General features: G+C 48.6%; 1 protein-coding gene across 1 annotated transcript in view; it reads left to right on the top strand.

Moving 5' to 3' along the window:
- Nucleotides 1-6,988: 6,988 nt before the first annotated feature.
- The window catches only part of Myo7b (myosin VIIB), an 86,176-nt gene continuing 68,688 nt past the window's right edge, over nt 6,989-24,476 (top strand). Inside the window, exons 1-2 of the mRNA XM_040758015.1 lie at nt 6,989-7,123; nt 19,081-19,122. Coding sequence (XP_040613949.1) covers nt 19,105-19,122 — 18 coding nt within the window. The 5' untranslated portion in view covers nt 6,989-7,123; nt 19,081-19,104. The remainder of the gene's footprint in view (nt 7,124-19,080; nt 19,123-24,476) is intronic.

Here is a 24,476-nt window from a genome sequence, read left to right as displayed (position 1 = left end):
GCGTTCTGCCACGTTAGGAAGCTCCTGCCAAATGTCGTTGTCGTGCCCTTGAAATTCGCAGACACCGGAGCTGTCAGTCAAGACCAGATCCTTTCCTTTATGGATTGGTGGCAGAAAATCGAGCAGAAGACAGAAGTGTGCTACCTAAATGTGCTCTGTGCCTGCTCCTCTGCATGCACGAGGCTGGAAACCAGGAGGAACGGGAAATTGGTCTTTGTGCACAGCCAGTGCTCCAGGGAGGGGTAGGAAATCTATCCCAGGGCTTGGTGGTAACTCAGGGACAGTGCTTACCTAACAAGTACAAAGTCTTAGGTTCCATCCCAGCACCGCAGATGACTATGGTGGCAAATAAATTAATTACGTGTAATCAAATATCTCTTAACAACAAGCCGCGAGTACAGCAGTGACATTTGCCTCATGTGTGGAGTTTTCAGACAGCCAAGCTTGATTCCTCTCTCCCAAGTCTTTTCCGATCTTTGGAGCAATAAGATCAGAAGCTGGGGGACCTGGCTTTGTTAAGTCCTTCTTGCCTAAGTGTGAGAGCCTGAGTTCAGATCCCCAGCACCCATGGGGAGATGGAGATGGAGGGGTCTTGGGGGCTCTGTGTAGAGAAGAAAGTGATTCTTTCACACTGAGTACCTCTCCCCCACCCCCTGTTGTCCTGAATGACCCCCTGAGTGGGCACCTCAAAGGCTTTGCGATATCAAACCCCCTTTAGCAAAGGGTCCTTTCACCCTGAGGAAGCTGTCTGATCCATCAGGACTTTCGTTCCCATGTCTGTCCGTTCTAAAAGGGCTGCACCAGAGCCTCTGGTCTAGAAAGATAAGTACTGTGCACGAGTACTTCAAAGTCCTCTAGGAGCATGGGTGGTTCCCACTGTCCCTGAGTCTTCCCTTCTTGATGAACCTTCCTACCTCCTGAGGCAGCCAAGGGCAGGGTTCACATTCCAGAAAGACATTGGCCTGGCCCTATTGGCCTCCTCCTTATCCTAGCCTTTATGGCACCTATCACCCATACATGGTTCCCAACTAGGTGTGCCTCTGTCACTCCAGAGACACTTGGCAAGCATGTCTGGAGACATTGTGACTTGTCACCACTGGCTAAGGCACACCAGTGGGTGTATTAGTTACTTTTCTATTGCAGAGACAAAACAACCCAGTAAAATACTTGACATCCTGTTTTAGAGACTTTCAGAGAGGAATCTGATGGTCAATATTCATTGTCAACTTGACTGGACATGTCCAGTTGCTTAGACAAACTTCTGAGCCTGTCTATGGGGGGAGTTCGTTTTTTGTTTTTTGTTTTTTTTTCAAGACAAGGTTTCCTTGTGTAGCCCTGACTGTCCTAGAACTCACGCTGTAGATCAGGCTGGCCTTGAACTCATGGGTAAGGGATTTATTTCTGACTCCCCGTTGGAGGATGCAACCCCTCGCAGTGGGAAGCCAATGGCAGCAGAGAATGAGACAGCTAGTCACACTGCATCCTCAGTCAGGAAGCTGGTGCTCAGCCTGCCTTTTCCTTTTCAGGAAGTCCGAGGCCCCACCACATAGAACGGTTCTGCCTACACCGAGGGAGTGGTTTCTCACCTCAACTAAGCTTCTCTACAACTCCCTTACAGACATGCCTGAGGTTTGTCTCCCAAGTAACTAGATCCAGTCAAGTTGATAATATGTGTTAGCTATCACCGTCTCTTCTGAAAACCTCTGAAATAGGGTCTCAGGCTGGACCTGCTGGCACAGGCTTGTAGCCTCAGGAGGCTAAGACAGGACTGTAAGTTCAAAGCCAGCCAGGGCTACAGAGTGAGTTCAAGACAGATTCTGGGCAACATAGTGATACCCTGTTTCAAAACCGAAAGTTTGCCTGGCTTACTAAAACAGCCAGAAAGAAGGGGAGGAGGAGAAAGTTTCTGTTGGCTTCTTGTTTACCTGAGTGCGGTGGAGGAGGGCCACGGAAGTCTAATCCATAGCAGGGAAGCAAGGGGTTCATCATCTTTGGGAGCTCTGACGAAGGCAGCCATGATGCCAGAGGGCTAAAGCGACCCCTTTGTAAGCCCGAGAATCCCCTGAAAGCGAAGCTGAGGGAAACAATGAGTCCTCTTGCCTTTACTCACTTTTGCTTTAGTTTTATCTTTGAGGCAGCCTCCAGCCGGGCTGGCTTACAACTCCCCATTGCAGTCAAGGATGCCTCGAACCTTTGATCCTGCTGCCTCCCCTTTGCCGTGTGCTGGGGTCACAGGCGTGTGTTGCCATGCCCGGGTCATGGGATGTTACGGGTGGAACCTGGCGGCTCCCTGCGTGCATTCTGTCAACGTGGCCACATTCCAAGTTCTCATTCGTTTAGTCGCTTTTATTACTAAGTCGAGAGATTGTGAAGGGAAGCCTGGTACTGTTAGAACCCAGATAGCATTGCTGAAGAAAATTGTAGCCAGGCTTTCTCTTGGGACTGCCAGCTCCCAAATAATAACACAGAGAGTTATTATTATTTATGAAAGCTTGGCCTTCAGCTTAGGCTTGTCCCCAACTAGCTCTTATTTAAATGAACATGTCTCTATTAATCTGCATTCTGCCTCGTGGCTTTTTGACTTCTCCTCCTTCTCTATATCCAACGTGTTCTACGTCTCTCCGGCATCTCTCCCGCACATAGACTCATCCCACGGGGTTCTTCTCTCTGCCTGAAAGTCTCTCCTAACCCCTCCTGCCTATGTATTGGTCATTCAGCTTTTTAAATTAAGCAGGTCAGGAACTTCAGGCGGGCAGAGCAAAACAGAGACACGTCTTCACACAGCATGATAAATACCCTGCAGTAGAAAACACCTCTACATGGGCTCATGGTGGCAACGGTTACCAGATGGCTTTTTCCAGGACGTGGCAGTCACTTCTCTTCATCGCAATCATGGAGCCTGCTCTCCACTGGGACCTTTGCAAACGTCTGACAGGTGGATTCTCTGACACCAGAGTCCCAAAGCAGCACCTGCAGAGCACACCAGCCCTGCTGTCTTCTGGACATGGCACCACGAAGAGCCGCCATGATGCTCATTGGACGGCCGCACGCCTGGGTTCTTCATTTCCCTTCCTACCAACCGCCTCTCTCTCCACTCAGCTCTCCCTGCTTCTGCAGCGTTGCAGGCAGGACTCCAGGGATAAAAATGTTGCGAAATGTGGTTGTCTCGTGCCTGAAATTTAAGCACTCGAGTGTAGACACAGAGACGGGACCAAAGGCTTGCCGTGCTCCATTGTGAGTTCAAGGACAGCTTGGACTGCTCAAAGCAGGAAAAAAACCCAATTAGACAGGTATTGTAGTGTGTTTCTGTACTTGAGCTCATTGATTACAGGAGGTAAGAGCTAAGGCATCAGTAGCTCAAGGCTATCCTCGGTCACACAGAAAGTTCAATGCGTGTCTGGGCTTCAAGAAACCCTATCTGAATTTTTTCCTTCTTCAGGAAATCTCATACTGGAGTGAGATTAGCCTGAGTCCCTGGTGCCTGGTGAGGCGTGGCTGGTGTGGGTCTGCAGAGGGGACACCGTCTCCCAGGATATATTTTGGGAAATAGCTCTTCATATGTCTGTTTCTTTCATCACCTCTATAAATTGCAGCACTGCTGCTGGCGAAGCAGAGAGAAACAGATGTCTTTCTTTGTCTGGCTATGGCCACGCTGGGACTGACCCTCATTCCTCCCACTAATCCATAATCCCTGACGATTTCGGTAAAGTGAGGCGCATCAGACTTCAGATTCTGACCGCGCTTCTTTACATCTTAGGGCCCCTAACCTGCACCCTGAGGAGGGAGATGGGGTGTCTCTCCTTTGCAAAACCATCAACTCAGTGCTTCGCATGGAGAGGAATTGTGATGGACACGACAAAAACGCAGTGCTGATCCAGTAACCAGACAGGGTTTGGGTGGCTAAGCTCCTCAGCGCAGGGGTGCACTCTGAAAGCACTGGCCGGGGCAGCAGCTGGTGGCTCTCTCCAAGTGTCTGGGTCACTTCCGAATTCCCTGCTCCGGCGAGGGCTCTCTGGTGGAAAGACCGGGAGACATGCTTCTGAAACAGGAACACTTTTTGTTGTTGTTGTTCTGTTTTTAGGGGTTTTGTTGTTATTTATATTTTATTTTGTTTTGTTTTGTTGAGGCAGGGTCTTGTGTAACTCAAACTGGTCTCAAACATACTTTGACTTGCAACTCCCAGTCGTCCTGACTCAGACTACAGAGATGAGCATGTATGCATGCCCCGTTTAGACAGGGCTTCATGCTTGCTGGGAAAGCACTCTACGACCTCCACCAACCCTTCCACGGGGATACTTAGACCTATTTATCTGTTTCAGAGTCTGCCCTGAGGGAGCACAGGAAGTTCCCTGAATGTGGACTTCCCACTTGTCTCCTCTGCCCTGCAGCCCACCCCGCTACCCTTTTCTTTCCTGCTGGGGCTTAGCTTGCGTTCCCAGCAAAGGTCAGTGTGGTAGCTCTCTATTGTGGGTGGCAGCTCCTTTGGGGTCGAAAGAGCGTTTCACAGGGTCCACATCCCCGATACCCCGCAGATCAAATGTTTATGTTATGATTTTTAGCAGTAGCAAAATTACGGTTATGAGGTAGCAATGACAATAATTTTAGGGTGGAGGGCCACCACAGCCTGAGGAACTGTATCAAACGGTTGGTCACGGATTTGGTAGGTTGAGAACCACTGGGCTGATGGTTTCTGGCTGCTACCCTGCCTTGACCTCAACTCTCTCTCTCAACTGTGACAGCTCATTTCCAAGGCTGTGCCTGCAGGGCCAAGTGTCTCCCAAATCCTGAGAGAGAAAGGGTTAGGGGGAGGGAGGGGGAGAGAGGGGGGAGCGATCAAGCGCCGACTGGCTCTGGTTCAGTCACCTACAATGACTGCAGTGGATTCTTGTCATCCAAGAAGCCCATGCCTTTACGTTGCCCGTCTGACCTTGTGGGTGTGCAAGCCACTTCTAGGGGCTGCCGGAACACTCCTCCCTGGGTCCTCTTCCCTTCACAGTGTTTGAAACAGGAGGCTATGGATGTGGCCGGTGAAACACAGCGTGCCTAGCGTGTGTGAGCGCTTCAGTGACCGGAGTCCCAGCAATTCTCCAGGGCCCTCCCACTGCGTCTCCCACTGAGCCTCCCATGATGCGGTTTAACCGCACCCCTGCCTGGAGGGTCTCCTCCTCCCAGTTTACTGTCGCAGCGGCGTATGTCTGTGCATCTGTGCCAGCGGCTGTGCAGGTGTGCCCGGTCAGAGGACGATTTGCAAACGTAAAGTGCCTTTCCTTCCACCCCAGGTTCTGGAAGTCAAACTGCCATAGCAGCCGCCGTCTCAGGCCTCTTCCCCAGCTCTGCTAGGGATGGGCTCTCAGGGACAGGCAGACGCTGAGAGACGGCGACCCCTCAGAGTTAGAAAGGGAAGTCACACAGGCCATAGGTGAACGGCCAGGGGAAGAGATGCAGGGCACAGGGCCCCTGCGCCTTCCGGGCCTCTCTCCAAGCTAATGACTTGCCCAGGGGCTTTACCCTCCCAGAGGTCGTTGGGGGTCTTGTGAGTTCTGTGAGTAAAGATATTCTAGAGAGACACTTGCGTTGTCAGAGTGTGCAGACAAGGGTGCCCTGAGTCAGAACTTCCCGGGGCAGAAGCACAGTGCCAGTCAAAAGAGGGGCTTGTCTCCACAGGAGAGATTTCACTCGGATCTAAGGAGCTCTGACAACCCGTTAGGCCACCTGGCAAGAGAGACGGGCTGAGACAAGGGTGGGTCAGCAGCGGGCCGCACCACACCCTTGACCAGGGCTGCTTACTTGTCTGTACCCACCCCTGCACTCTGTTTAAACTTGGGAGGGAGGGTCGCTGGGTCTCTTTGTCCCTTTACACAGCATGGCTATAATGAACGTGGGGATTTGAGAATGCCGCCCCCCACCATAGATTTAAATGCTTGGTCACAAGGGCGTGGCGCTATTTGAAAGGATGAGGAGGTGTGGCCTTGTTGGAAGAAGTGTGTCACTGGGGGGTGGGCTTTGAGGTTTCAAAAAGCCCATTCCAAGCCCAGAGTCTCTCTCTCTCTCTCTCTCTCTCTCTCTCTCTCTCTCTCTCTCTCTCTCTCTCTCTCTCTCTCTCTCTGACTCTGTCTCTGTCTCTGTCTCTCTCTCTCTCCCTTCCTCCCTGCTGTCTGCAGATGTAGGACTCTTAGCTACTTCTCCAGTACCAGGTCTACCTGGTCCCCCCCCATGACAGTGGGCTAACCCTCTGAACTGTAAGCTAGCCTACAGTTAAATGCTCTCCTTTAAAGAATTGCCGTGGTCATGGTGACTCTTCACAGCACTAGATTACTGACTGAGGCAGTAAATAAGCCTCCTTTTTCTGTTTTTGATTATTACTTTTTTTTAAAATTGGCCTACTGATGATGGGTGGCTTAGCCAAGCTAGTTAGGGCTGCCAGGGCCCACCCAGGTTCTGATTCATTTAAAAAAATTTATTTTTATTTCATGGGCATTCATGTTTGGCCTGCATGTATGTGAAGGTGTTATATCCCCTGAAACTAGAGTTGTAGGCAGCTGTGAGCTGCCACGTGGGCGCTGGGAATCGAACCAGGTCCTCTGGAAGAGCAGCCAGTGCTCCCAACCGCTGAGCCGTCTCCTCCAGGTTCTGATACTTACAGCTCCAGTATCACACTGTATCTCAGCCCCTCGTCAGTACTCGGGTGTTTGAGAGCAGAGGCCCCGCATGGCTGCCTTGGAGCCTCTGCCACACTTTGAAGACACTGCACTGTCTGGACGGTCAGCTGATTGTCACCCAGGACTTGGCCAGTGATAAGCACAGCTCTTCAGAGGACATACCCTGAGGCCCCCAAGAAGTGATCATCCACGGGTCTGCTGAGAAGCAGACAGTCCCCCGGCTGCTGGCTGGGGCTGCAGGAAGCCTGTGGGAGTGGACGTTCCTGACGGAGGACAAAGTCCTGCAATAAATCACATATACCCACAGTGCTTAGCCACTTCCTCTTTGGGCCCTCCTAGCTCTCCTGTCCGTCCTCTCTCAGACTGCCGGGAGCTCGGAACCTGTCTCCACACCTGGATCTTTCAGGCGCCCACGGTGGAGGGACAGGGAGTCAACAGGACCCCCACACCCTGATCCTGACAAGGTAAGAGAGGCCTGGGGTATGGGAAAGAGGGGCTTCCCCCAGGACGTGGGTGTTCAGACACAGACCTGGAAACAGGGTGGGGCAGCCTGTGGAGTAGAGGGCCTGAGCTGCCCCTTCAGACCTACGAAACCCAAAACCTCTGTCCAGCAGGGCGAGGGGGGAGTTGACTGGGGCCGCAGCTGAGGAGGGTGAAGTCGGGCTATCAAATCCTATGCCTCAGGAGGGCCAGTACCGCTCAGGGAAGCAGCCGCTGCCCTCTCTCTGCTAGAAGTCTTCCAGAGACATCCACGGGGCTGAGGACAGCACAGGTACCAGGCTGGAGCCCCGTTGGAGGCCCAGCGAATCTGTGAAACTCTCTAGTGATACTGTCTCCATTTCACAGGCAAGGGGCTGAGGTCTGGGGCTGAGGTGCTTCAGCAAGAGCACAGCTGGTCTTGAATTCCACCTAGACCCACCCGGTTGACCCACAGAGGCTGGTGGCTGTGCTTAGTCAACTCCGGGGGGTGGACAGAGGCCTCGGTTTGCGGCAAGACAGGCACTCACTCACTGGCTTCACGGCCTTCTCAGGGTTTGAGTGTTGGGTGAGCGAGATGGTAAAAGAGACAGACACAGGCTGTGGGCACCCCGGTTTGGGGCTTGGTGTTTGGTGTGTACCATCCCCACTCACGGAGGTGGAAACTGGACACAGAAGTCAGTCAAGACCTGCTGAGGTTTGGTAGCTGGCAGTGTGTGGGTCCCTACCCCGAGTCTCCCAAGTTGGGTATGCGCGGTTCCTATTGCTAGGATCCACTTAGGATCTACTTTATATCTGTGGATGCCAACTTTGTTCTAACTCACAAGGCCTCTGAACTCTGTTAAGGATTAGAAGCTGGGAGCTGGTGGCGCACACCTTTAATCCCAGCACTCGGGAGGAGGAGGCAGGCGGATCTCTGTGAGTTTGAGGCCAGCCTGGTCTACAGAGCGAGTTCCAGGACAGCCTCCAAAACAATACAGAGAAACCCTGTCTCGAAAAACAAAAACAAACAAGCAAGGATTAGAGCTTTTTTAAAAAAGGAAACCGTGAGGATTGCAAAGTTCTCACGCTTGAACAGTGAGCGCTTTACCGACTGAGCAGCCTCCCCAACCCTCCCTTGAGCTTGAGGCCTGATAAAGCTCATTCAGTTGGCATTGCTCATCCTTCACGATTCTTATCTCCAGCTGAGCAAAGGAACATCGGGGCCAGCGGCATCAGCACAGCTGGCGCACGCATCTGCCAGCCTCTTCTCTGACGCACTGCTCTGTTGGTTTTGGTCTTTTTTTTAACCTCCAGAACTGTCTCTAGCTCCTAGAACAAAACAGGGACTCAAGCGGGAACCATGAGGAAAGCTTTCCGGCAGCATCCTATTAACTTAATCTGTGTCCAGAGGTTCCCACTGAGATTTCCAGGTTCCGTGTCCCAGAGCCACGAGCTGGACCAGGAACACGTGGGTAATGATGGAAACGGAGACCTTTTCTTTCTAAGAAAGAGAAAGACACCCTCATGCAAACACCTGCATTATTGAAAGAGAAGACAAACAGAGGCTTATTGTAGCTTACGTATTCAGCAATAACAGAACAGGATTAAAAAAAAACAAAGCAAGGGAGGGTCAAGGTGGGATTATACAGTGCAACCGGGGAGACATTGGACGTGGACCAGGGCTGGGGACGTCCCCAAGGTCACAAGTCTCCATCTTTCGTAGGTCATTGATGCAGCCTCTGCTTTACCTGGGATAAACCTCAGAGCCGTTCTTAGCATCCTCCTCATTTTCCATTCTTCCCCCCCTCCACCCCACCTCCTTGTGCCCCTGCTGGGAACCCTGTCTGTTGGGCACACAGGCTCTGGTTTCTCACCAGAGTGTCATCTGGGGTAAACCTCTTTACGTTGCCAAGCTTCGGTTCTCTCAAGTATGAGCGATTATAAAAACATCATATATGTTTACCCATATATAGATAGATAGATAAAAATGATTATCTCACAACTAAAAGGGATATTGTATCCGAAACTCTTGGACTAATAAATTCTGCAGCAACAGCAGCAACAACTGGGGTGTGGCTCAGTTGGTAGGCTGTTAGGCTGGCGAGAACTAAGCCAGGGTACAGTCTCCCTCAGCGTGTAAACTGGATGTGGTGATGCATGCCTGTAACCCCAGCACCCGAGGGAAAGAAGGAAGGTCAGAGTTCAAAGCTTTCATTGGATACAGTGAGTTTGAGGACAACCTAGGATACATGAGACCCTATCGATAGACAGACAGACAGACAGACAGACAGACAGACAGACAGACAGACTGGATAAGGGAAGGAAAGAAGAGGGAAGACCGGGAGGAAAGCAGAAAGACAGGAAACAACTTTGCTCTTGTGTGACAGAAACATAACAGCTTTTGATTCTCGGACTCTGGCTCTTTCTTTAAGGCTGTCCATTATAAGGTCACTATTTATGGTGATCTTCCCTGGCTTCCTCGGGGCCACTGGCCAGACTGGTTAGTCCCGAATGCTGCCTTGACTGGCCTAAGTCCCATCGCCTGCTGAAGTGCACTGATGCGACTCCCTGATCCCGTGGCGGGCGTGGCTCTTCCTCCTTCGTCAGCCTCCCCTTCATTGGGTGGTGACTCCCATGTCCTGGACCCTGTCTCTGGGTCCATGTGGAGAGTTGTCAATCTCTGGTGACCCAGGATAGCATCTATGACTCACTCAGGTCTTGGCCAGTCACAGATGTCCTTTCTGCCCAGAGAACACTCATACCCTTCTGGTAGGCAAAACTGGAATATCCTTGGGGCTGGCATTTCAGAGGCCAGGGTCAATGCTGGATTTTCTCTTTGGCACCTACTCTCCTTGTCTGTGAGGCAAGAGGTCTACAAGAAGAGCATAGGTTCTGTGGCTTACATGACAGAATCTGGACAAAGTTCCCACATGCTCTGCCCAAGCCCCCGGCACAAAGCCCCGCCCCTTCCTTCATCTCCTTGATCTCCTCCCAGCCCCATTTCACAAGTGTCTGTGTACTGCTCAAGTTCAGGGGCAGCTGGGAGAGGCACTAGTGTGGCAATACCGTGAAAGCTTTGAGAGCCACGAGTTCATACTCCAGGCCCCTCGAGGATAGGGACCCTCACAGCTCTTCAGGTTGGCTGGGATGCTGACCCTACGTGTTCAATTCCATTTTTTTTTTCAGAGTTTCCAAGGGAGCCCGGACTGGGATGAAGGTCTCACATTCCCAAAGGGCAGACTTTCAAATATAATAGTGTTCCCTTCAGGACAGTGCCTCATCTTCCTTCCTGGGCAGATCTATCTGTCTGTCTATCTATCTGTCTGTTTGTCTGTCTGTCTATCTGTCTATCTGTCTATCTATCTGTATCTATGTATCTGTCTGTCTATCTATCTATCTGTCATCTATATCCATCCATTTGTTCATCCATTCACCCATCCCTCCCTCCGTCCCTCTCTCCCTCCCTCCACCCACCCACTAGTGTATTCATTAATCTGCTCTCATCCGCCCCTCAATCCATTTGTCTATCCATCCATTCACTGGTCCGTGCATTCATTTAGAGATCTGAGTGCTGCACAGTGAGTTCTCAAGTCTCACACAGTTGTGGGAGAGTCACACGCAGTGCCGTGTAAAGACAGGGCCAAGCGCGAAGGCAGAGAGTGGCAGTTTCTGCGTGCGATGGGACTAGGTCCATGTGGGAATGCACTCGAGTGTGTGTTCCAAACCCACATCAAACGCAGAGACACAAACGTAAGAGAGGGAGAAGGAGGAACTTCAGGGCCTACGTGAAGTCCAGGGCACCCTGTGTGTAGGGCGGCATGTGAGACGGACCATAAAGTAAAAACGCAGGCAGGCGATGGTGCCCAGGAGTCTTAAAAGGCACCTGGAGCATTCAGAGCTGCGGGTCTGTGGATTCTTCTCCCCCACACCTCCAGATTCCACTCCCTGCTGCGGTCTATGGGGTCCTTCTCACCCACACCTCCAGATTCCAGTCCCCGGCCCCAACGACTTGTTTGAGAGCTCTGCCAATCTCAGCCCCCCATCTGGGATTACAGGGGTCACATGGTTTCCATCCCTGGTACTAGCAAATTGTATTTTGTGCTTTTCATAGTTTATGGAATTTTTTGTTTTGTTTTGGGTTTTTTGTTGTTGTTGGGTTTTTTTTTTTGGTTTTGGGTTTTTTTTTTAGGGTCAGGCTTTTGGTTGTATTGAGTTTTCTTTTTTAATTTCTTGTTTGTTTTTTTGTTGTTGTTGTTGATGTACCAATTTCTGACCTACTTTTTTTTTAAATAACTCATTTCTTTTCTCCTCTTACTCTAGGGTCATGCCCTTCTTTCCACAGCTCCCTAACAAGAAGCTCAGGTCATAGGTCTCAGGCCGTCACTCTTTTGTAATATGTGCTCTTAGTCACCTGCATTTCCCATGTGTGCTTCCTTCTCTGGGTTTCACAAAGTTTAGTTGCTATTTACTTAGTTGACATTATTCTATTTTTTTTCCTTAGGATTTTTTTTTAATCAATGTGTGTAGAGTGAAGCCTTTTCTTTGCCAGCCGCTTTGGTTTTTGCCCACCAGTCGCCTGGGCTCTGCTGCGTTGTAGTCCCCAAATAACACACAAGACGCTGTATTAATTATGAAGCTGTTGGCCTTGCTTGTTTCTTACTGGCTAGCTCTGACTTAAGTATTTAACCCATCTAAGTATTTCTCTTACTGGACGGACATCTTACTTCTCTGGCGGGCTACATGATGACTCCCTGTGTTTCTTCTACCCAGAGTCCTCCTGGATTCCTATTCCCACCTATCTTGCTTTCCTATTGGCCATCAGTGCTTTATTGACATATACATAGGACTTCCCCATCACCTCCTCTTTTCTGTCTAACCAAAAAGAAAGGTCTTAACTTTAACATAGTCAAATTATATATAACAGAACAATTATCAAGTAAGAACACAGTTACAATATTTTGTCTATCAACATTCAGCAAGATTTAAAGAAAATATCATCCATCCCATCCTTATGAGTCCAAAGTTCTATATGTAGTTATCTTTTATCATAACTAAGGAAAACTATAATTATAACTATCTTTCTTCTACTCCATCAAAGACCACAGAAGGATAATATATAAACACTAGAATTGGCAGAGACATCTTGCTGCCTGGACAGTCACCCAAAGTTCCTCTGTAGTGTTGGGGCATCCATCTTCAGCCCAGACACTGTGGTGTGTCTGGAAGACTTCTCAGCAAAGCAGGAAATTTCAAACTGTCCATCTGCATTGGCAGTCTGTCAGTCATTTTTCTGTGTCCTGCAGAAAGTCTCGTAGACTCTTCCATGAATCAAGAACCCTGAAGGACTGTTTGAGTTCAGCAGTCACTTTCCTGTGGGTCCTGCATGTCCAGTTTATACAGCAATAGTCAAGCAGCCTAGGCAAGAGCAGTTTCTTGCCCAAATGGCTAATCTTGCCATGTTGAAAGCAAACTCCATAACGAGTTTCTTAATGCCCATCTTCCTCTCAGATGTAATTGGTGCTGCCAGGAGCAGACATTTCTCATTGTCAAGAAAAACCTAAAACATTTTAAATGCCATTTTCTGAAGGTCTTTGAAAGGTTTGAAGACTGTCTATCTATCTGTCTCAAATACATCTCTGTATATCTAGAAAACCTAACTAACTATAAGTTCTGACTATTATAAGTAACTATCTATAGTCTGTATTTAATTATGCATTATGTTTTAAAAGATCAGTATAAGCACAATACTTAATCAAGAGGAGAAATATACACATCACAAAATTGACCTTGAATTTGTATCAATAAATGAAAAACCATACCAATACAAAGTACTCATTTCTATACCATAATTCCTTTTTTCCTTTAAAAAGAGATTGGTTGCGATCATTAACCAATTATAAGCAACCCCATTTAAACAAAAACAAAGATTTATAAACAATATGGTAATTTGGACGTTGCTCATTCCAAACTGTTTTGTGTTGGAAGGGGCACTGTTCATACCATGGGGATCATGACAAAACTCAGAAACCTGTATAAGTCCTTATTTTCCGGGTCTGTAAGGCTCCATCATCTTAGCTGTTTTAGATGTTGAATCACTTGGGCCACTGCTTCTGGGGGTCTTGGTTCATCAAACCACAGAAGCCTGGAAGGAATCCTCAGCTTTTCATTTTCTGTAGAAACATAAACAAAAACTCTTTTCCAAAGTAACATATCCTTATACTTAAATTTTGAAGTCAAGGCATTTTCAAAAGATATAAGTTGAATTAATTCAGCAGCATTTATAATCAAGTGTACTTTAGTAGTTGTTCCTTCCTTAGCAATAAAAAAACTGAAAAACACAATAGTATACAGTATCCAGACTCTGTATTTTCTATCTTTACGTGGCTTATTTATCTATTATTACTTTATTTCTTTTACTGTTATTTATTTTTCTCTGAGACAGGGTTTTTCTCTGGAAATCTGCCTGCCTCTGCTTCTGGAGCAAATCCTGCCGGCATGCGCCACCACAACTGGCTTCTCTATTTACCAGTATATGCCGTTTCTTTTTCTCTCTCAATCCTATGTACATTTTTAAACATACCGCAAACCTTTAGAGGTTTTTCTTCATCCAAGTCTGACTTTACTGTAAATCTTTATGTTTTTCTGGCCACATGTCTTATCTGTTAAAACCGAGGCAGTTTAAACTGTAGTTTTTCCAAGATAGCGGGCATAAGCATGATTCCAGCTCATCCCCTCAGTCTATGCTGACATCCAGCAAAAGCTGCCAGGTTGGAGATGTGGTCACTGCCACTTCCAGCTGTACGTACAGCTTTTCAGTCATTAGCAGAGCCTCTTAAAAGAACCTTGCTGGTTTTTGTTTTTGTTTTTGTTTTTTTTAATGCTGAGTCAGGAAGACTTCCTTAAGCGAACTGCATGAGTCTCTGCTTGTCGCTCGCAAAACAGAGCCCACCTGAGAAAAATGCTGCTACCAAGAAGCCATGCTTTTCTCCGTTCTTTTGTTTCTAAAATTCCTTTAAAGCTTTTGCCATTCTACGTGGAAATCCATCATCCCACTCCTGATCTCCATTTGTAGAATGAAGCCTTTTCCTTGCTAGCCGCTTTGGTTTTTCCCCACCAGTTGCCTGGGCCCTGCAGCATTGTAGTCCCCAAATAACATACAAGACGCTGTATTAATTATGAAGCTGTTGGCCTTGCTTGTTTCTTACTGGCTAGCTCTGCCTTAAATATTTAACCCATCTAAGTATTTCCCTTACTGGATGGACATCTTACTTCTCTGGTGGGCTACATGATGACTCCCTGTGTTTCTCCTACCCAGAGCCCTCCTGGATTCCTAGTCCTACCTATATTGCTTTCCTATTGGCCAACAGTGCTTTATTGACATATACACAGATTTCACAAAGTTTAGTTGCTATTTATTTAGTTGACATTATTCTACTTTTTTTCCTTAGGACTTTTTTATAAATCAGTGTGTCTAGAAGTATATATATTTCCTTTGTTTTTCCAAGATAGGGTTTCTCTGTGTAGTCCTGGCTCTCCTGGAACTCGCTCTGTAGACCAGGCTGGCTTTGAACTCTCAGAGATCCACCTGCCTTTGCCTCTGGAGACCTGGGACTAAAGGCGTGGGCCACCATCACCTAGCAACTTTTCATTTGTTTGTTATTGATTTCTAGTTTAGTTGCATTGTAGTCTGAGGAGATGCTTTACATGATTTATTTTTTAAACTTTGGAGAGGTGTACATTATGGCTCAGAATGGAACGTGATGTCTCTTAGTTGAATGTTCCACGTGAGACAGAAAAGAATGTCTATTTTGCCATTTCTGGACACAGTGATATGTAAAAGTCACAGTTTGCACACTTGTGGTGTCATATTTGGTTGTTGTTGGTGTTGCTTGTCTGTTATCCATTCTGACTGTCTGACTGTTTCCAACAGAGCCACATCCAAGTCAAAATGTACAGACTAAATAGCAGGAAGGAGATCTGAAAACAAGACAGTTCTTATTTTGTTTGTTGAAAAGGACTGACCAAGGGTTCCTCTAAGTCTTTTCCTTCTAATATCTCCCCGGGTTCTGAGAGATGGACAGAGGGGCCAGACTCCCTTTAAAGACCTCACACTTGTTGAGGGGGTTCTCAGCATTTTTTTTTGTTTTTTTTCGAGACAGGGTTTCTCTGTATTGTTTTGGAGGCTGTCCTGGAACTCACTAGGTAGACCAGGTTGGTCTCGAACTCACAGAGATCCACCTGCCTCTGCCTCCTGAGTGCTGGGATTAAAGGCGTGTGCCACCAATGCCCCGGCACTTCTCAGCATTTCGACAGACATTTATACTTCCCCATAGCAGAGGATAGGACAAGAGCAGATTTTAGAATGAGGGAGAAGATTCTCCTTTTGCTAATCAGATGAAAAGCCTTTGCAAGCAAGGGAGCTCAGTTGAAAAACACTTGTAAATTCTGGGAAGCCAGAGACAGGCGGGCCCCTGCGGCTCCCTTGCCAGTCAGTCTTACCCACTTGCCAAGGTGTTCCAGACCTATGAAAGACTGTCTCTCAAGCCCAGGATTGTGCCTGAGGAACAACATCTGAGGTTGTCCTCTGGCTCCTGTTGTGTGACAAGCTTCCTGGAAATATGTGAACAAACGTTCACTCACCCCAGAGAGAGAGAGAGAGAGAGAGAGAGAGAGAGAGAGAGAGAGAGAGAGAGAGAGAGAGAGAGAGAGAAACCCACAACCAGACCAAACTAATGATGCCTCCGAAGTCCAGCTTGGTGACCAGTAAGTTTTATTGGGGTTACTTTCAGAAGTAGAAATAACTCAAAGACAGCTGCATTGCCAAAATCCGTCCCAGCATGAGTGACAGCTCACAAAAGCTAGAAACCAGGAGCACACTGCACAGCCTGGAGGAGCTTGACAAGTGGGAATGTCTTTTCATAGCAGCTCAATTAGTCTGAGCCTCTTCCTTCCTTCCTTCCTTCCTTCCTTCCTTCCTTTCTTCCTTCCTCCTTCCTTCCCATCTCCCTCCCTACCTCCCTCCTTCCCTTCCTTCTTATTTTAGATTTTATTTATTTTTTATGTGTACTAGTGTTTGCTTGAATGTATATCTGTGTACCCTGTGCATAGGGTGATCCCATAGGGCAAAAGAGGGTGTCGGGTCCCTGGGACTAGAATCACAGATAGTTGTAGTGCTAGGAATTGAACCCAGGTCCTTTTGAAAAGTTGCCTCTGCTCTTCTTAACCACTAAACCATCTCTCCAAAGCCCGGGTCTGCACTGCTCTCTGCCTCTTCTGGGTGGTTCATTGGGCCTGAGGCTGCTCTAGGCATCTCAGTTTGTTGAAAGTCTCCCCCAGTAGTTCTTACTGCTTATGTAAGCTGCAGGATCTAGTGAATCTGATGTGAGTGTCGAGGACCCCGGGAGGCTAATTGTGCTGCTTGCTTTCTGTTTTAGCCATGTTCCCTGCAGGACAGAAGACGGGATGTTTCACCTCCCTTTAGAAGCCTGCTTCTTAAGGAGCTTCCTTCCAAAGGTGGAATGGTTCTTTCGGAGGAAATGATTCAGCAACACCTTCACCACACACTTGCACGCCTGCACATACACACCCACACATACGTGAGCATACACATGACAAGCTTCGGGAAAGTCTCGGCTCCCGTGTTTCTCCCCCTGTAGCATGGTTGATGCCATCCATTTTCAGAGCTGCTGGGCATCCTGACCCAACCGTATGAACCATTATTGTAACAGCACCATTTCCAGGGGTTCCCTATGCCCTTCAGTAGACAACTAATGACTGTGACCCTTCAGTAGACAGCTAATGACTGTCCTTTCTGACTCAGGCCTGTGCCAGAGGCAGGCAATCGGGAAATGAGCACCACAGGTTCAGCGACTGCCTGGCCTGCTAACATGTCAGACAGGGAGAGACAACAGCACTCAAGTCAGAGCAGCCGGAAGGGCATCTCCATGAGTGGGGAGACTGGGGACCTGACTTCTCCCATCCTGAGTGTTTCCATAGCGCCCGCTCGGGAGAAGCCAGAAGCTGGGACAGGTTGGAATGTGGTTGACCTGGGCTTAAATCCCAACTATACTGCCCATTAACGAATCGACTTTTCCTTTTTTGAGCCCCAAGTAAAAAATCAAGCGGCCAGGCCTGTAATCCCAGCAATTGAGAGGCTGGAGGGATGCTAGCTCAGGACCATTCCGAGCTACGGAATGCGATACTGATGAAAAGGTTTAGATAGATCAAGGACTGTCTTAGTCACTGTTCTGTTGCTGTGAGCGACACCATGACCACAGCAACTCTTATAAGAGAAAGTGTTTAATTGAGGGCTCGGGTGCATTTACGAGAGTTTAATCCATTATCATCATGGCAGGAAGCATGGCAGCAGGCAGACGCGGTGCTGGAGAGGTAGCCAAGAGCTACATCCTGACCCACACGCAGAGAGAACGCTTGGCCTAGCAAGGGCTTTTGGAATCTCAATGCCCACATAGTGACACACTTCCTCCAAAAGTACCACACCTACTCCCATAAGGCCACACTTCCTAATCCTTTAATCCCATCAAAGAGTTCTACTCCCTGATAACTAAGCATTTAAATGTATGAGCCTATACAGGTCATTCTTATTCAAACCTCCACAAGTAAACTGCTGTGCATAGCTGAGCCCTTCCTGGGACATATGGTGATGACTGCTTTGCATAGATACGGGACTAGTTAGAATCCTGGATTAGGTGGGCATGGTAGCACATGCTTGTCATCCAGAACTGGGAGGCAGAGACAGGGGGATCTCTATGACTCACTGCACAGACAACCTAGTCTACTTGGTGAGCTCCAAGTTCCAGTGAGAGACCTTGTCTCAAAAAACAAGGTAGGTACCGAGGAAGTAGCTAATTTGCTATACAAATATGACAACTAGAATTCGGGTACAAGTACCCATGTCTATACCATGAGTATAGGGCTTGCCCACCTGTAACCTCGGTCCTTGGAGGTGGAGACAGGGATCCCCTGCGTAACTATCTAAGTCAGTGAACTTTGAGTTCAGGGAGAGACCCTGCCTCAATACATAAAGTAGAGATGACCAAGGAAAACATCCGGTACCAACTTCTGGTCTCTACATGTATGTGGGCATACGTATGCACCCCTCATCACACACACATACCACACATATGCAAAAGGAAGAAAGAGTAAAAGAGAAAGGAAGAAAGGAAGGAAAGAAGGAAGGAAGGAAGGTGATTGATAGTGTCTTACTATTTCTGTTGCTGTGAAGAGACACCATGACCATGACAACTCTTATAAATGAAAACATTTAATTGGGGTGGCTTACAGTTTCAGAGGTTTAGTCCATTATCTTCATGGTGGGACATGGTGGTGTGCAGTCAGATATGGTGCTGGAGAAGGAGCTGAGAATCCTCTATCTGCATCTGTAGGCATCAGAAGGAGTCTGTGTCCATACTGGGGGTAGCTTGAGCATAGAAGACCTCAAAGCCCACCCCCACAGTGACACACTTCCTCCAATAAGACCACCCTTACTCCAGCAAGACCATACCTCCTAATAGTGCCACTCCCTATGAGCGTATGAGGGCCAATTACATACATTCAAACTACCGCAGATGGCTCCTGAGAAACAACTCCCAGGGTTGACTTTTATCTTCCACGTGCGCGCACAGGAATGCTCCCTCTCCGCTGGGCCCCAAACCTGTGCTTCTGGATGACAGGGCACTGCCACACTCTCTGAATGGAACCCAGAGCCCAGAGCCCTGAAGGGGACATAGGATGAAGAGGACAAGGAACGCCTTCGTGCACACAGGCTGGGAATGCGGCTCACACATCCAGCTATTCAGAGCTGTTTCTGAGCCAAGCTCCAGTCAAGATATTTGGGGGCAGGCTGGGATGATAAACTCACACAGTTTCTGTTCTTCAGGGGCTCCACACTGTCAGGCTGTGGGGCTGACATTCTGTTTTTGTTTCTTTTTTTCTCTTACAGGCTACAGGGAGCTGCTGACCAGAGATGTCGGTGTTCCGGCTGGTAAGGACGGCACTTCCTGTGGAAGTTTTCCAACACTCAGTCAATCACTTTCAAAGAAAGAAGAGAGTCAAAGAGACCCCAGAAGGCAAATTCCAGAGGCTGGGGATGGTGGTTGAGGACTAGGAAGGGTTCTGTTACTGGAAGAAAGCAAGTGTGGCTAACATTTGTGTCTCTGCCAAGTGGTCTCTTGTGCACAGAAATCCCTCCCTTGTATTCAGGGACTTAGAGGGGGGGGTCATTGAAATGGGAGACTGCTCAGTCAGTAAAATGTTTGCCTAGCAAGCATGACTATCTGAGTTTGATACCCAAGAGCCTACCTTGAAAAAAAAAGAAGAAAGAGAATAAAAGAAAGAGAGAGAGAGAGAGAGAGAGAGAGAGAGAGAGAGAGAGAGTGTGTGTGTGTGTGTGTGTGTGTGTGTGTGTGGACAAGGTACGTTTGGTATTTGCTTGTAATCCTAGCTCTGAGGCTGTTGTCAGCCAACCTAGTTGAGTCTGTCAGTACCAGTCTGTGACAGCCCTGAGGAACGGCAGCTGAGAGTGTCCTCCGGCCTCCACACGCATTAATGCACACATGCGTTCACACACCACCACCACCTCTGCACGTGCACTTAACACGCTTGGGGCAGGAATGGGAGTTCCCATTTGTTGCCTTTGATGGCGCTCCCGAAAGCTTGCTCATGGGTAACAGGGTAGGAATGAGCCTTGTTCTCTTCGCTCTGTGAATGTCTATGTTTCTGTGGCTTGGCTGGGTAATGGCTCCATGTGTAGGAAGTGGAGTGGGAGCTTGCTAATTGTTTGAATCCAGAAACACAGAAAGTGCTAGAGCCTGAGAGTAATTCAAAAGAAAAACACAAAGTGTGTGTGTGGGGGGTGTGCTCTTATTCTCAGGTACGGCGAGGTTCAGGTCTAGTAAAAAAACAAAGAAAAACACAAAGTGTGTGTGTATAGCTGAGCCCCTCACAGGACATAGAGAAGGCTTTTTTTTTTTTTTTTTTTTTTTGCCTCGGAGGACAGTGGTGTGCAATACAACCTTAATAAAAGAAAAACTTAATTCAAACGACAGACTTAGGGCAATGTAATACATTATCATTACCAGTGTACCCACAGTTGAACTATATGGCTTTATAAGCTCCCAGGTAAACCTTCTAGAAAAAACACAAGGGACTCTTTATAGGGTACAAAGTGGTGTCGTGGTGCCGTAACTGTGCTTCTGGTTTTGAATGCGTGTAAGTAGCCGATAGAGAGAAGCAGCAGACACGTAGCCAGCGTCATCCGGCTGACGGTTATAGCATCCAGGGGAGTGCAGCTGAGGAAGCCCTGCCGACTCTGGAGCTAAACGAACTTAGAAACGGATGGCATCGTCCTGGGAGGGTCAATAAAAGCCGGAGCACCCTGGACTCGATGGGTAGGTATCAGCAGACAGACAGCCATGAAGCAAAGGGTCAGACCACTCCACCTTAGCGAGAGACTAACAGGATTGGAGGCAGCAGGCAGATGGAGCAGGCGTGAAGGGTGAGCATCTCCTGGATCTCCAGCTTCCCCGTGCAGGCAGACGGAGCAGGCGTGAAGGGTGAGCATCTCCTGGGTCTCCAGCTTCCCCGTGCAGGCAGACGGAGCAGGCGTGAAGGGTGAGCATCTCCTGGGTCTCCAGCTTCCCCGTGCAGGCCGACTTCTCTTTGTACCCGGCGATTGTAGCTGCCCCGAGCAGCAGCGTGACCGGCGCCAGCAATCTCTTCTTTAGATTCTGGCTGGGCCTCCCCAAGTTTTCCCTGAGCCTGCTCTGCACATTCACAGAGACTTCCCAAGCCTGGACGTCTCTAAGTGTCAGGTCCTGTCAGTGCGGGCTAGCGTTGAAGGCACGTGGCTGGGAACACTCTTAAGTCCTCTCTAGGAACCAACGAATGTGGAGTGTAAAATAATGTATCATAATTAAAACAAGCATAATCGTCAACAAGAACAAAAAACCCAGCATGAAGGTCTGGCGTTTCCTCTTTAGTTTGATATGAAGATACCTTGACTCTATCACCCTGTGTTGGAGTCCCCTGTGGGTCTCCCATTTCCTTGATCCCAGTAGGCGTCAGGACAGTGGGAATCAAAAAGTGAAGAAAGCAATCAGGGATAAGGATTGGGATCTGTGACTGAATGCCTGTGTCACAGGAAATTCTAGGGTGTAGTGACCCCTGGGGGGCCCATGGGTACTAAGAAGCTTCATGGGTACCACCCATGTGGTACATTAGCCAGGACAGCAGTAAAGTCATGGTGGTGAGCATCTTAATGGTATCACTAACCAAGATGGTGGCCAAGTCACATGGCTGTCTCCACATTGATGAGATCACCAGCCAAGGTAGTGACAAAGCAACATGTTTGCCTTTTGCCTATGGTGAGCTCAGCTCTGTGATAAAATGAGCACATTCCCCCCTCAAAGCACAAGTCTCTGTGGGATCTGCCGCACATATCACAGACTGATTGTAGACAGTTACTCGTACTCTTAAAATATAGGCATTGATTAGCATTGATACATAAGGAGACAGCACACGTGGCATATAGGACCTTACTACAAAATATAGCTGGGGACTCCAAGTGGTGTCATCTAGATCATATTTTGACCTCCCCTGAGACCCTAGGCACAAGCTGTTGTTGGGAAAAGAAACTCATAGATAGAAGAAACAAGGAATGAGGAGGTGTGCCCCAAATCCCACACAGCGCTGTTGCTCTAGAAGCACATGGAGAAACTTGGAAGGAGAAGCTTTTGGTTTTCTGTTCTCTCTCTGTCTCTGTCTCTGTTTGTCTCTGTCTCTGACTCTGACTCTCTGTCTCAGTCTCTCTCTCTCTCTCTGTGTGAGGAAGAGGAAGAGGAAGAGGAAGAGGAGGAGGAGGAGGGGGAGAAAACAACAAAGAAAAACACCCAGAAACAATTCTCACCTGGGTTGACTCCATTTCCTATCTGTTATGAATAGAGAAGCAGTGACTACAGATACACAAGTTTCTGCATGCAGGATACAGAGTTCTCTGGGTGTACCCAGTGTGTGTATGTGAGAGGGTGCAGCACAGAAACTGCTGATGTGATCTTGCTAAGGTTTTTATTGTAGATATGAAGGACAGAAGAGTGGCATCTGGAGGAGTCCAGAGTGGAGAGAGAAAGAAGAAGACCGAACATGGCTAGCAGACTGGACACGGCCAAGGCTATCTGTGAGAGAAGAGAGACTAGCTAGAGAGAGAGAGAGGAGAGAGAGAGAGAGAGGAGAAAGAGAGAGAGAGGAGAAAGAGAGAGAGAGAGGAGAAAGAGAGAGAGGAGAGAGAGAGAGGAGAGAGAGAGAGAGAGAGAGAGGAGAGAGAGGGAGAGAGAGGAGAGAGAGAGAGAGAGGAGAGAGGAGAGAGAGAGGAGAGAGAGACAGGGGAGAGAGAGAGAGAGAGAGAGAGAGAGAGAGAGAGAGAGAGAGAGAGAGAGAGAGAGAGAGAGAGAGAGAGAGAGAGAGAGAGAGAGAGAGAGAGAGAGAGAGAGAGAGAGAGAGAGAGAGAGAGAGAGAGAGAGAGAGAGAGAGAGAGAAGAGAGAGAGACAGGGGAGAGAGAGAGAGAGGAGAGAGGGAGAGAGAGAGAGAGAGAGAGAGAGAGAGAGAGAGAGAGAGAGAGAGAGAGAGAGAGAGAGCGCGTTCATCAGCAGGGGGAACCTTTGTGAAGAGAGCAAACAGGTATCTGGAAGGAAGGGAGCCTGAAGAGGCAAGGAGGGCCAGGACGCCTGCCTAACAGGCACTGAGGGAGCCTGGAGGCCTGTTGGTGCTTTGGTACAGGCGGCTGTCAACGGAGCCACAGGTCCCTTCTGCCAGAGGTGAGAAAAATGACTCCTTTTGGTAGAAGGGAACCGGCTTTACAACTTCCTGAGGAATGCTGGCTTTCAACCCAGAAATCCTCCTGCAGTCCAGGCTGAGCTCATTTCTGGATATCTGGGCTGCCTTTTAGAGTTTGCAGAATTGGGGTTTCCTTTGAACCCGACACCAGGAGTGGTGCGACTATGGTCCAGCGACTACTGTCTGCTCTTCTGCAAATTTGTGAAGAAGCTGCTGGCGGCTGCTTGGCTACTCATGTTTCTCAGAGAGGGTTGTCCAAGCAGCAGAGTAATCCTGTCTCTCCTTGCAGTCTGCAGACTCTGTCTCTCTGTCTTTCCATTCCCATTGGCCGACGCCTCATCACTGGGTACAGACCGGGAATACTCTACCGGGAATACTCTACCTCCCTTTCATCTCTGGTTAACGTAGGTTTCTCCGCATGGCGTTTGTGATCTGTCTTTGACCTTTATTCTTCTTGCTTTTGGACTGATCACCCTGTCCCTGTGCCCAGAGGAGCCTCCCGCACTGAAGCTCAGCCTTGCAGTGTGCTGTTCGCATTGTCTTATGCAGCAGGCAGCTGACAGCAATAGTTGCACTTTACTTCATAAAGTCCTATAGGCAAGGGCTTGGGAGAGAGAGAGTTGTTGTAAAAAAAAAAAAAAAAGGGCTTGCCTTGAAAGAAACAGGATCCTGGGCTGTCTGGCCAGCCAACCAAGCCTACCTGGTGAACTTGAATCAAGTAAGAAGACCCGCCTCAAAAATAAAATCCAAGGCAGATGACACCTGAGGTTGTCCTCTTGCTTCCTCATGCTCATGCATGGATGTACCTGTGTGTGTGTGTGCGCGCGTGCATGTGCATACACACACACACACACACACACACACACACACACACACACACGCCCACCAAGGTTATAGACAGGAAGTTTAGAGGATCGGCCCTTTGTCTTCCTGCAGAATGCTTAAGGTCTTAGTGACTTCCTCTGATTTCCCCTATACTCCCTAGAGGACTCATGGTTCCGTTTGGTATTTTGGTTTTCCGTGTCCCTGTTACTGGCTTCCCTAAGCATAAGAAAGGTCTTAGCTCCTTCCCAGCACCAGCTCACCGCTTGCATGCTCAAAGTGCCTACCCCTCTTCCACAAAGGACTAAACCCTAGTTTCCAGCAGACACCCAGGCTGGCCTTCTGCGTAGCCAGAGATGACTTCAAACCTCCCTTTTTCCCTGTGTGTACACGTTGCATGTGGTGTACTTGCCCGTGTAAAGCGTGTTCGTGGGTATGCGCTCATGAGCAAGTATGGGCGTGCCTGTGTGTAAGCACGTGGAGGACCAAGGTTGGTGTTGGGTTCTCAATCACTCTCCACTGAGAGCTGAAAAACTCCCTGGCTCAGCTGGTCTAGCGGGGCAGCTTGCTCTGGGGACCACATGTCCCTGCCTCCTGAGCACTGGGGTTACAGGCAGACTGCCACGACCTCCTGGTTTTATACGTAGGCACTAAGGAGTGGAGCTACAGTACTCAACTGCTCGCCT

This window comes from Mesocricetus auratus, unplaced genomic scaffold (assembly GCF_017639785.1).
Source record: "Mesocricetus auratus isolate SY011 unplaced genomic scaffold, BCM_Maur_2.0 Super-Scaffold_100015, whole genome shotgun sequence".
Taxonomy (NCBI): Eukaryota; Metazoa; Chordata; class Mammalia; order Rodentia; family Cricetidae; genus Mesocricetus; species Mesocricetus auratus.
This window is presented reverse-complemented; position numbering and strand designations above follow the sequence as displayed.